The 12,870-nt window shown below is 43.2% G+C and overlaps 1 protein-coding gene across 1 annotated transcript in view; it reads right to left on the bottom strand.

The window, feature by feature from the left end:
* The window catches only part of LOC103811005 (PDZ domain-containing protein 2-like), a 16,326-nt gene extending 3,564 nt beyond the window's left edge, over window positions 1–12,762 (bottom strand). The window contains exon 1 of the mRNA XM_009083942.1: window positions 12,604–12,762. Within this exon, the coding sequence (XP_009082190.1) occupies window positions 12,604–12,741 (138 nt within the window). The 5' untranslated portion in view covers window positions 12,742–12,762. The remainder of the gene's footprint in view (window positions 1–12,603) is intronic.
* Window positions 12,763–12,870: the final 108 nt, after the last annotated feature.

Here is a 12,870-nt window from a genome sequence, read left to right as displayed (position 1 = left end):
GTAGTGCAGTTGCTATTGCAGCAAGGACCAGACTGGCATCACACAGCAGCATTCCCCATTCCGGAGGAGTTTGCTGGATTTGAGACATAGGAAGGAAAATACTTCAAACTATCAGCTGCCAGTGAAATACTTCTTACTGGTCAGCTGTTGTGCAGATTGTAAATAACAAATTTACCCACTGCAGAGAATAACTACTCAGTAAAAGAAAGATAATAAGCAATGTTCAGGACACCTTTATTGGTTTTGGTTATTTTTAATTATTATAAATATTTATCCAAAAAGCAGTTTACATACTCCAGAGCAGTACAAAATGCAAAACAAAACCCATGAGTCCTACTGGCAGGACCAGGCACAAGGAAACAAGTGTGAGGGATATCAGCAGAGCTAAAAAGGAAAGGGACGAACAAGCAAGCAAGACATGTAAGGCAATTGTCTCAGAGAGGCGAAGAGCCAGGATTACAGAATCATGAAAAACCCTTGGAAGTTTTCAAGCCTGCAAAACAGCAAAATGCACAATTTGGAGGCAATTTTTAAGCCACGTGTTGTAGTCACCAGGCACTGGGTCAGCTATTTCTGACTGGGTGTGTTATGCACACAAGTAACGTTCTCACAGTACGCAAACGCCCAAGTAGCAAAGATGATTAAAATTTCATGGCAAACCGTGAAGAGCATGCACAAATTGCTCCTTGTTTCTGAGAAGGAGAACTGCTAAATATATCGGCAAACCCAAGGGTTGTGGCAGTAACCTACAGATTTTAGGCCAACTTTGTTTATTAGAGCCTTTATTAAGTGAAGAAAATGTGATTATTTTTTTCACCCGATCACTGAAACTTTTAAATTCATACGAGTTTTTAGATGTAAGAACAAAGAGGTCAGTATCTATAACAATATCTTAACAAGTGAATGAAAATAATAAGAGTAATTAATAATCATCAATACTAACATTAGTAGTGGGAATGTTTACATGAACAGATGTATAGATAACAATAATAATGTATCACAGTCCTTAGACCACAAGTAGGAGAAACAGGACAAACAAACCAGGTTTTTTTAAGAGGTTACCCAAAAGTTTGGGCCTGAAAACATCTACACCTGTGGGTAATTTGTTAACTTGAAAGCCTTCTACATGGGCAATTTCCCAACAGGTTTAACTGGGATCTTCAGTGCCTTGATAAAAGCTCAGTCTCCCACGGAATAACAGGACGTGTCAAGACAGAGAATACTTTAAAATAAACTAAGTGATACATGAGACACCATGTTAAATGCAGGGGCAAGAGTCAACTATATTTATCTACTTAAGCTACAGCATGAAAATGCTCCAGAGAGGTTTTATTACTATGAAGTACCTTGCACCCATAACGAAGACAGTATAACAGAAAAATAGAGTCTCTCCGCATCCCCCAACCAAGCCCAAGCTGAAACGATGACTATCTTTTCTCCTCACGAGATGCCAAGTGTCCCATTGTTAAACCCACTTTGGAAGCAGACCCTCCAATAAAGTTTAACAATTTAGTCATATAATTGCCTTTAATGATTTGCAAAAGCTTTTTGGAATGCAAGTGACACCAAGACCCACAGCATGCAGTGCCTGGCTTGCATTCCTCAGCACTCCTCACTATCACACATCTTATTAAGAAAAAAAAAATCCTAATTTTTTTCTTAACTGACCCACTCTTAACTATTCATTTACATAGCACTTAACAATAGCGAATTGCAAGACTCTGCTTCTCTTGATGCGAGCACCATCTTACACCCCTTGAACACCCGCTAGAATCAAAAGCACTTGCAGAGCAAAGCACTCCTCAGTCCAAACAGGGGCAGAACAACACATCCACAATAAAGACACCAGAACCACCTGGCACATATCCAAACACGTATTTCCTTCACTCATTTTCAAATCCTACTGTCACCAATTCCCATATACGAACAGGCTGTCCCTTGAGTCCCCAACGGTCAGCTGCAGGCATTTCACTGAGAATAAACAACTCGGTGCCGACTGGAAATCAGAACCCCTCACTGTTCTTTCCCCTGTCTTCATAAAACATTCATAGCTCTTCATTTAACCACGTGCCATAAAGCAAACACCCCCCACCAATACACATGTACCTCTGAGGGATGTCACTCCAAGATTTTGAATGCTAAGTATTAAAGAGCAGACTGCTAGCCTGTGCCTGAGGCCTCTGGAGAAAGAGGATGTCCAGCAGAACACCCTTTCCCTCCCATGAAGCTGCTATCTCTTTTGCACAGAGCAGCACGGGACTCAACAGCCAGCTAAAAATGCTGCTGTTCTGAATGTGCACCTTCTGTGCATCCATCACAGGAAAACCTTAACAGTAAAGCTCTGTGCCAATTCCAAGGATCTGTAAATGCATTTAAATTTTACTTAAAACCAGTTTTCTTGAGTTATTGGAGACTCACAGGTGCAACAACACAAAGCCTAAATGCTTTAAAATTTTTTCTTTAAAAAAGGTAGTGATGCATGTGTTTAATTTTGAAATATTTTAAAAGTATCAGATTTTCAGGCTTTCCTTCATTAACAAAGAGACTACGAGCTCACCTAGTCTTTAAATGAGGGCCAGGATTCTGGTGCATTCACCATTCGCTCCACTCCAGAGACCTGAAATACTCAAAGAAAACTCCAAGTGTAGCTAGATTTGGCAGTTTGCAGGTCTGATGTCACTGCCCTTGGAGCCTGCATAATCCCTGCCCAGAGGACAAATTTAACTGCTGACAGGTCTCCTTTGATCGGCTGCATGATTCTGGTTGCTGCTTGGCTGCTGTCAGCTCCATATTTCTATTAACGTCTGAACTTTTCCATCCTCTCAGAATCATTCTCACAGCTTCATTTATAAATGACTCAGAATAGCACCACCTCCCACCCCAGCTTTGCTCACCAGTGACACAATAAATCTGCAAGTGTGCACTGACACCATTCGGTGCACAAAACATACATGTGCTGAGGCTGGTCCAGCCAGGTATCTGAAACTGCGGAGATCCTTGTCAAGGACAGAGAGTGAGGCACCACCAGCTCCTGCTGCCCTGGTCACTTCAGGAGGACTAAGCTATATCCCTTAACCAAAGGCAGATCACAAGCACAGAGAGCAGCACCTGAGAACAGGCTTACTACACAACATGGGATGAATACTTCTATACGACAATACAGAAAATTTCATGCAATTCACCTGAGATTTGGACAAGATGGACACACTCAGAAAGACACCCATGCTTGCTCTGAGATTGTCAAAGGAGTAAGAAGCCAAAATTGTCCTGTAGAGACTTGCTCCCCATCTCCTGGGAGCAAACCTTAACTTCACTCAGATCCACCCCATGGACTTTGTGTGCAAGCCCGGAGCAGCAGAAGCCCTGCCTACACGGAGGGACTGTAGATTCCTCCCAGCACAGGATTTCATGGACATGATGAACCAACATTTGTCAAAGTCAGCCTCGGAGGAGGAGATGAGATTGGGTCATCTTTTAAAATCCCATCCAGACTTGCATTTTTTGACTTCCCTCACAGAGCAAGCAGAAACACAAATGGTCAAGTCAGGCTGCAGCTGGGCTAATGGCTAAATTTTTGTTCTCTGAAGTTACATCACTCTCAGGTGACTCAACATTCCTCCCAACTTGGCTCTTTCAAGTCGGCAGCCCTTTGGACCAGATTTTTCCACTTGAAGCCAATCAACTTCAAAGTGCCTAAGTTACAAATAATTATGTTTTTAAAGACAGTATGAGTATTCTACTTGGATTAACTGCAAGGAGAAGACAAAAAACAAAAAAGGGTCATCTTATGTAACAGACCACAAGTGAGAATAGAGAATACAGCTGGCAGCTTCTAGTGGGTCCCTGCAGGCCATTTTTCTCCACCGTGAAGCCATTGTACATCAGGCAGCCTCTGTTCAGAGTGAGCCTACATCTGGAATAAACTAGCTTGCTACAGATCAGAAAGCAAGCACGCTGCCAGCACAACGTGGGGAAGCTTGCCTTCTGCCTGCTCCGAGTGCACACCATCAAACACTCCATTTCATAAGCACATCATTAATAAAACAAAAAGGAACGTTTTTCCTCTGAGTGTCAAGGAAAATAAATAAATAAATAAATAAATGAAAGACATTGGAGCCGTTCTTTCCCCCCCTTCTCCTTCACTAGCTAATTGCAGGGGAGTTTAAAGGGGTTTGACTGATTTTGACTGTGCCGTGTTCAAGAAGCTTCAAGTCTATACATACAAAAGAAAAAATTGCTTTGAAATCTTTTATTAAAGACAAGCTTGGCAGGAGCAAGGTGTAAACAAATGGAAAACAGAAATGCAGTAAGTAGTTAAAAAGCCAGACAGTAAAATGGAAAATGTAAAATACTTGTCTAGGAAAAAGCACTTTCTGTCACAGCGGCAATTCAGATGAACCTGATGTAAATATGTAACAATTTAAAAATAAAAACAGAGATAGGCCCTGATGAGAATAGCAATAACCATGACAGGTCTGTACGCACACACTGACTGCCACAGATCCGAAAGCAGCCTGCGGGTTGTCTCCCTCCTGCAGCATTTCAACGTGGATGCTTACTGTCTGTCTGCAGGGACCGGTTCCCACTTACAAACTTCACAGGGTTACCCCATTAGGAGCACCAGAAGCAAACAGTGAGATCTTCCTCACCAGTCATGAAGCAGCTTTGGAAACGTGACACTTAAGAGAATGCATTATAAAAAATTACTTCAATAGGCTTCATAGCAGCCGGCAGCCAACATGCTGATCACATACAGCTGAAAACCAGCACAAACAGAAATGCACAACATTCAGACCAGTATATATGCAACTGCCTTCAAGCAATAACCAGCACAGCATCCTCCCCTACGTGAACAGGGAGAATGCTGGAACGGCATGCCAGTACATACCACAGCCCAGCATCCTCCACGGATGTGGGTGAAATTAAAAGAACTACTCCCAGCTGCCTGCCCCACCTTGGGTCACATCATGCCTCCTCCTACTATCCCCATTTTCCAGCAGGCAGGTGGGGGAGACAGATCAGTAGCTGGGGAATTACTTTGCATGATCATATACCAGGTAAGTAGCTTGAATACGGCAGTCTCAAAATACAGTCAAAAGTCATCACTCTTCACATCACAGATATTAATGTGAATGACTCAGTACCAGAAAATCATGTCAAAATCTGATTTTTCAAGATTCTTAACAAAGCAATTATTTCATTAGTGGATAATAAGTATATTTTTTGTCTGATCCTAGTCAGGTTATTTTTAAGGCTGAACTGACAGCAGGACTCCTGCTTTCATCTACTACCCTGGGTTTTGTTTTCATTGTTGCACAAGCAAGCTAAACAACTCCAAGATATATCAAAAGCAGGAGGAAAAATGCCAATCTAAATTCCTTTATCAATAAATTATTCCAAGACAGGAGTTCTTTGTCCATCTCTACTGCCTATGAAAGTTTCCTAGCACTGAACCACCAAAGCCTTAGACTTCTATGTCTGGTTGATTTACCACCTAAAAGAGGGGGAAAAACCCCAAACCCAAGCAGCCCATAGTACAAATCACACAGCACTGACAATATGAACTTTCTATGTCCTCCAGCTAAGTAGGAGCCCGAAGCACAAACACAACTGTGATTGCATTCAAGTGTCCACCCCTGATCTCACAATTCCCCTTGTTTGGTCAAACAGCCGCCAGGCACTTGGCATCCTTTCACTGAAATGTACTTTCCCCATGGAAAGAAAAGTGTCCTAGGGCATACAGCCTGGGGAACAGTCAAAATCAAAAACATACCCTCCCCCAAACACAAACACATAATTAAAATACACAAAAAAGCATCACAGCAGAGTGGATGAAAATTCCAAGACTTCAAGCAGGCTGTCCCCCAGGAATCCATCTCCCGAGACAGACTGCTTGTTGACATCATTTCCTTGGCAAGGGCTTTAAGCATTTTATCAGCTATTGCAAGCACCTGAACTATACCATCACTCCTTACAAAAATCTGCTCAAATCATTTGTCATCCTGAGCCATCACCATCTGGATTGCACCTCTCCAAGCTGCTCCACTCTTGCCATCAACTGCGTCTTTACTGCGAGATCAGCCAAAGGATTTCTCAGCTGTCTCTGACCCTGGGGGTTTCAGCCTGGCAACTGCCCCTGGGGAGCTCAGGATTTTTAAGGGTCACAGGTGTTTGCACTCCCTTGCACACCTTACCCAGTCTCATTCTCTGGCTGGGCTATTGGAAATGGTTGGTTGGTTAATCTGAAGTTTGTCAGAAAACATCCTTGCAGCCTGCAGGAGATTAAAGCCCAGCCTAGAGTAGGGCACCATGCTCCAGTGTCAGCTAAAGCAGGGTCTCTCATGAGGACTAGTATTACATCTGTTGGCAATACAAATCTTTTGGGTTTGCTCAGTGCTTTCAGCACCCTGCCTCAAAAATTAAGTGTTTGTAGCTTTGTAATTCCAACTAATGCCTGAAACATTACAGCACCTAAGCAAACAGCACACTCTATTTTCAGGCACATACACTTGGTTTCAAACATTTGCACTTAATGATTAAAACATAAAACGGTGTGAACTTCCATTTCAGCTAAAGCTAGTCCTTCGCATTCTAGTTGTGGGTTTGCTGTATCTTTAGCGCTACATGCAAAATAAAAAACCCCACCCACTTTCTGTGTAGGTGGGAAATGCTTTCATACTGGTGCTCTCACCTATGGTTTGTGATAGCCGAGTATGGCTGAGATCTTCTGCAACATAACCTCATGCATACCTATGCTGCCCTTGGGGGTAGCTCATTTTCAAGAGTGAGGACCTCGTTTCAAGAGTGAGGACCTCGTTTCAAGGTGACACATAAAAACTAACACATTACAACTTATCCATTACCAGACTGCCTCTACATACAAACCTTCATTTCACCCTTGGAAAACTCAGTACAAAGACGGGATAAGAGGACAGATTGCTACTCAAAATTAAAATCCACAGCCACCACAGCCATGGCTATTATTTAAATCACAGAAAAGCAGGCAGAATCTTAAGCCAGATGAAAAAATTTGGCAGCGAGTGACATAACCTCAGAACGTTGTGACAACTGTTGTTTTATGGCAAGGTGGAACATAACTGGCAGGAAAAAATATTAACTGCAATTTCATTACTAGTTACATCAAAGCACTTCCTAAAACCCGAAGCAAAAGCAAGGGCAAGTTTTGTCAGTGTTGTACAGCTACAATTAAAAGACAGTCCTTGTCCCTAAGAGAGTTTACAACCCCAAACAGGCAACAAAGAGGAAGGACGTGCTTATCACAGTGCACATTAAAACTTCAAGACGGTGGATAGCCCCAGGTTTTGTGTTAATGAAAGTCGGAAGAAAACACAACAGATAAAATGATGTTAAGAAGAGAAAGATTCTGAGAAAGGCCTTTATATGACTCAAAGTATTTATATTAACACCTAATACCAGAGTTATTTATATCTAAAACATGCATCATATAAGAGTCCCATTAAAACCTTGATGAAACAATAACTACCTGCTTAGGTTGCCAAAAAAATTGATGTAAGGAAACTTAGCTTCAGTAACTTCACTGGAATATCTTGCTTACAGCCATTTTTTCTTTTTGGTACAGCAAAAGAATGAGAATTATTCTTCCCATCAAGTATAATAAAATAATAAAATGCTTAAAGCATTATTTCAAGCCTCATGTTTTGATGCCTGTAATGTGCTGTTAGCCTTCCTCTTCTGCTTGGCAAGATAAGGAACATCTGCCATTAACCAAAATTCACGGTAAGGCTGGCATTTACCAGCACTAATTGGCAAGTACTGCTATAGGAAGGCTGTCAGACTTTCCTAACTGCAAAGCAAAACACAATTCAGGAGTATTCATCCCCTCCTGAGACAACCCATCTTAATAAGAAAGCAAAAAATGGGTCTAAAAGAATGAAGATATCTCCTGATAAAAAGAGGAAGTGTCATGCAGTTGCAGCAACACAAAATCAAGTGCTGGCTGGCTGGTCTTCTATGCACAAGCATGTCTGTGTGCACCTGTTACCATGCCCCTGAGTCTGGAGAGGGCTGTGGTCTAAGTAAGCTGGGCTCAGTTGGGCTGCAAGAGCAAAGCTGGCTAGCACGCTGCTCTGGTGGCTTCAACCCACTGCAGAGTAATGGAGTTATCAACAGGGAGCTGAGATCTGGAAGCACAGCTATAACCCAGACCTCCTCAAAAAACTGTGGGAGGCAAGGTATTAACATTCCCTTGCCTTTCCCCACTCCCTCCTTTTGTTAATAGATGGTTCATTGACTCCACAGAAGCATCAGACACTGCTTGCAGGGCCACCAGATGCTGACTTGTTTCCATCCTGGAAAGGCATCCTACCACAGTCCCCTATCACAGTGCTACCATCAGCCAGGACACCTGGTGCAAACCCTGAACTGTGTATTTCTGCCAATGGAGTACACAACTGCAGAGCCCCAGCCCCTCTCACCTGCCTCCCTTCACTGTTAAAGCACTTTTACTCTGCCCAACATACTTCACACAGTTTCAACCAGTCATTGATAAATTTGGATCTGGATTTCAAGCCCTTACTGATCTGGATACTTCTAAAGAAGCAAAATGATTCAAGGATGCTCTGGAAGTGTCTGGTTTCTGCTTTCAACAGTTGGTGTTTTAAGGGCTTTCAGAGTATGCTGCTGGGGCTGGCAGCAGCAAGGTGGCCAGCCTGCTCTGGGACATCTCATCTTCAGCCAAGCTTCTTCTGGCTTCATCAATGAAAGCCTCTTGTCAAGCCAGCCCAACCTGGATCAGTTCAAGAGTGCCTTTGACAACCAGACTCCTGCCCCTCATATCCTAAATCTGGTCCTTGAAAACCTCAGTCCTACTTTTGATCCCTGCCCACAGCAGCAGTATCTGGCCACTTCTGGACACTTCCTAGGGGCTGAATGGCTACAGAAGCAGTCCACAGATCTTCCAAAAGCACCATCAGAGTTAAATGAGAACAAAACTGAGGGTTTTTTTCCTACCAGTGAACACAGTGAAACCACAGAATAGGTGTACCGTGAGGAAACCTCAGAGTTTCCCTTTTCCAGCAGACTCCATCAGTCCCTCCCCATACTGCACTTTCATCTGTGCCTGTATAATTACCAGCCTACAAACTCCACCCTGTGTCAGGCCACTGACTAGAAGAAGTAAACTTTGATTTCTGTTTTTAAGCTCCGCAATATTTCCAGGATGTGATGGATCATTACTCCAACTCAGAGAGTGCCTGGTCTTAAAATCACTGTCCCCAACTCCCACTGCTGCCAGCCTGGGTCCTCTCCAAAGTCAGGTCTGGTTTCCAGACCTTAGAGATCTTCCTGCTAGGCAGATACAGCTTTGCTGCTTTGAATCACCACATTTTAAAAAGGCATTAGGTTCATCCTAAAAATACTGCAGCATAACTTAACCACTTGTAAACAATAAATGCTGCCTGCTAATTGACAGGTACAATATTTACTCAGGGTTACATACCAGCAAACAGACTGGCAGATTTGTTTATATACAGCGACAGCGATGCCAAGTGCACAAGAGAGACAGATCAAGATCTGAGAGATGAAAGCATGCCTAAAGAAGGGGACTGGCACATGCACACAAACCAGTAACACAGGAATCTCCTGGCAGGTTCACTTGACAAACAGTATTCATCTTGCCTGTCGTTTCATGATCCAGCATTGCTGTTATGAGCAGCATGCATTGAGAAAATGGGAGAACAACCCCACACTTGTGGAAGAGGAAAACACAAAAAGCAAAGAGCACCAAAACGACATGTGGATGCCTTAAAAACATTCCCAGCACATCCCCAAATACAGGGGTGAAGGGGCACTGGCTATGAGCTAGCTGCTGAGATCAGCAGAGCAGCGGCCAAAGACACACAGATTCCACCCAATCTCTTCTCCCCTCTTTGGTTACAACTTCAAAACAACTTTCTACAAGGAGAAAGGAATGTATATTCCTGGACTCCATATTCCAAGTTCAGTAATGCTCCAATCTGCCTCCTGGGGTGAGACAGGGATGGAGGTGTGCGGAGGACCAGCAAAGTCCTTTCACATCCATGCGGGTCACCGAGCAGCTTCTCAACGCCTTTCCTCCCACCTGCAGCCAACCTCCAGTCTGCAGCAGGCTGGCCCTCCTCCCCTCAAAGTGAACATAGTGCTCCCCAAAGGTGCAGGGCTGACAGCCCTGGATATTCAATTAGTCAACGTGCAGAGGACTTGCCGAGTGTGGGGTGCACAGTGGGGATGGAGCTGCTTTCCCCACAGAGATGGTGCCCTGCCAATGCACCCTGTCCCTGCTCAGGAGGAGATAACTCATCCTGCAGCTCCGAGAGGTTTGGCTCACACTTTGAAGCCTGGAAGGAGGCTGCAACTTCTGACACGACGTCCTGGATGCTGTTTTCAAAAGGCTCCTGACATGACAGGATCTCACATGCCCAAGTTCCAGGTCATGCTTTGAAAATGGAGCTGGAAGTGAGATTTGAGGCTCCCAAGAGTCTTTATTCTTTGCCTGTTTTTTTTTAAACAGGACTCAAATAATTTTGAAGATTTTATTCAGTGTCCCTGTACAATACTTATTAAGAAACTGAATTAAGCACTCGTTGCTCTGACAGCAGCTAGCCCACAGATGCTAGAGTGATGGGCTTCTATAAGGCCCTCATGTCTTTAAAAAGCAAATGATGAGCCAGGAGTGCTATTCAAGGTCCAGATATTCATATTTCTCCTCATTCAGATGTCAAGAAAACGTAGTAAGTACTGACACAGACAGAGGTCATATTTCTAAGCAAAATATTAAGGGTCGTTGCTCTGACAGCAGCTAGCCCACAGATGCTAGAGTGATGGGCTTCTATAAGGCCCTCATGTCTTTAAAAAGCAAATGATGAGCCAGGAGTGCTATTCAAGGTCCAGATATTCATATTTCTCCTCATTCAGATGTCAAGAAAACGTAGTAAGTACTGACACAGACAGAGGTCATATTTCTAAGCAAAATATTAAGGGGGGCTAAAATAAAAAAAAAAAAAAAAAAAAGCAAGAAGCAATTTTACAAAATGACTGTGTCTCCCAACAGGCTCCATAACCAATACACCACAGCTGAACAGATTACAGATCTTAAATTTTTCCAGTGCCTCAACTATGCTTTCACATTTTACAAAGCCATCTTGTATGTGCTTTGCATTAAAAATTTATTTATTGCTCACATTGATACATATATGTTCTGAATTTAACAATTTACTGCTCAAACCAGAATGACTCAAAACATCAAGGTAACACTAGCACGAGATGGCTCTGGATCAAGAATTTCTTTTTACACATATTTTTGGCTTTCCGCTTAAAAAAAAGTCCGATCATCTTCATTTATAACATGTGTTTAATTAGACATCTTCAGAACAGATTTAAGAAGTTTTATATGGACCAGAGCTTTCAAAACACCGAATGATTAATTTATTTATTTTTAACTTTCTAATGTTCTGTTTCAGAGACTACAATTACGAGACTTGCAAACACAGTACATAAACATCCTACCCTTTCTGTTGCACCATAAAATCCAACCTGTCTCACAGATGCAAAGAGCAAGTTTTTGCAATTACATTTCTTTAAAACCAGAGGGGTTTTTAATTGCTTTTAGCTCGTACAATGTACTTTAAATTTAATTACTTCAAGTTCACAACCACCATCACCACCACCCTGCAGTAGTGCTGAGGAGCACTAATTCAGAAGACACGTTTAAACCCATGCTTTTCTCAACAGAATTTAGTGATGAGATGTCCTCTCACACTGCTTTGTTAACCAGCTTTGAAGTCTTAAAACCAAAACCAGCTGCTGCAGCAAGCCCCAAGCCCAACAAAGCAGAGTTCATCTGTTTATACTATCAGTGCCTCTGGAAAGATTGGCAGACAGTGCTTCTGGTGATAGATGCATACTGAAACCTGATCAAGCCTTGGTTATTTTTCTCCATTCAGCAACGCTGCAATTCTAGACAGGCAACAAAACCCAAGATCTCCATTAGGACTCCGAGAGAAGCTAGGAAAGCCCCAATCCCACTGTCGTCCCAAGCATTAACGAATAGTCTGCCTCGTTAACTCTACGTAAAATGCACAATTGCTTCCATGTGGTCCCCAAACACTGGCCAAACAAGTTTCGTAACACAAATATATGCACCGTGGTCTCCTGCATGAAAAAGGGAAGCTTCAATTCCAGCGTTCACATGAGCTATAAGGTGACATCAAGTCCAGACAGAGCTAAACATGAAGCCCCAAAGGACAAAATTACCATCTTCCACTGACACGTCCTGCCCCAGTGTCGTAGGGTCATCAGTTGTCTAAACAAAAGAAATACTGAGGCCACCTCTAATGGATCAGAGATATAAGGACCTTTCCTTCCATTGCAGATGGAAGTATGACAGAGGTTTCCCACAACTAATATTTAATTTGCCCCCTGTTTTGGACCCCATCCCACAGCTTGGTAGCCTTGACAGCTTGTCTTGTTATGTGGAGGCTCAGTCCAAGAACAGAGCACTGAAACCAGGGAAACAGTTTGAAAAATTTGCTTCATTCGCTTGCACACCTGCTGTTTCCTTCCCTAGAAAAAACAATGCAAACGTACCTGGGCAGAATGGACCCCGATATCTGGCATGCCACCGTCTGACAGCCGGCACTGGTACAGTCCCCCGGTGCTTTGGTGCTGCTCTTCACCATTGCTTTCTGCTTCAGAGGTCTCTGGCTGAGCAACCTCCACCTCCATCGGGGTGCAGTGCCCGTTCCCATGTTCCGAGCCCAGCTTTTCCTTGCTGTCCTTGCTGCCTGGTGTTCTGGTGATGACCCCAAACTTTCTGGTTCTTTTCCCATTTTGAGCCGCTCTGTCGCCGGGTTC

This window comes from Acanthisitta chloris, unplaced genomic scaffold (assembly GCF_000695815.1).
Source record: "Acanthisitta chloris isolate BGI_N310 unplaced genomic scaffold, ASM69581v1 scaffold12531, whole genome shotgun sequence".
Classification (NCBI taxonomy): domain Eukaryota; kingdom Metazoa; phylum Chordata; class Aves; order Passeriformes; family Acanthisittidae; genus Acanthisitta; species Acanthisitta chloris.
The sequence above is the reverse complement of the archived record's forward strand: the minus strand, read 5'-3'. Positions and strand labels throughout refer to the sequence as shown.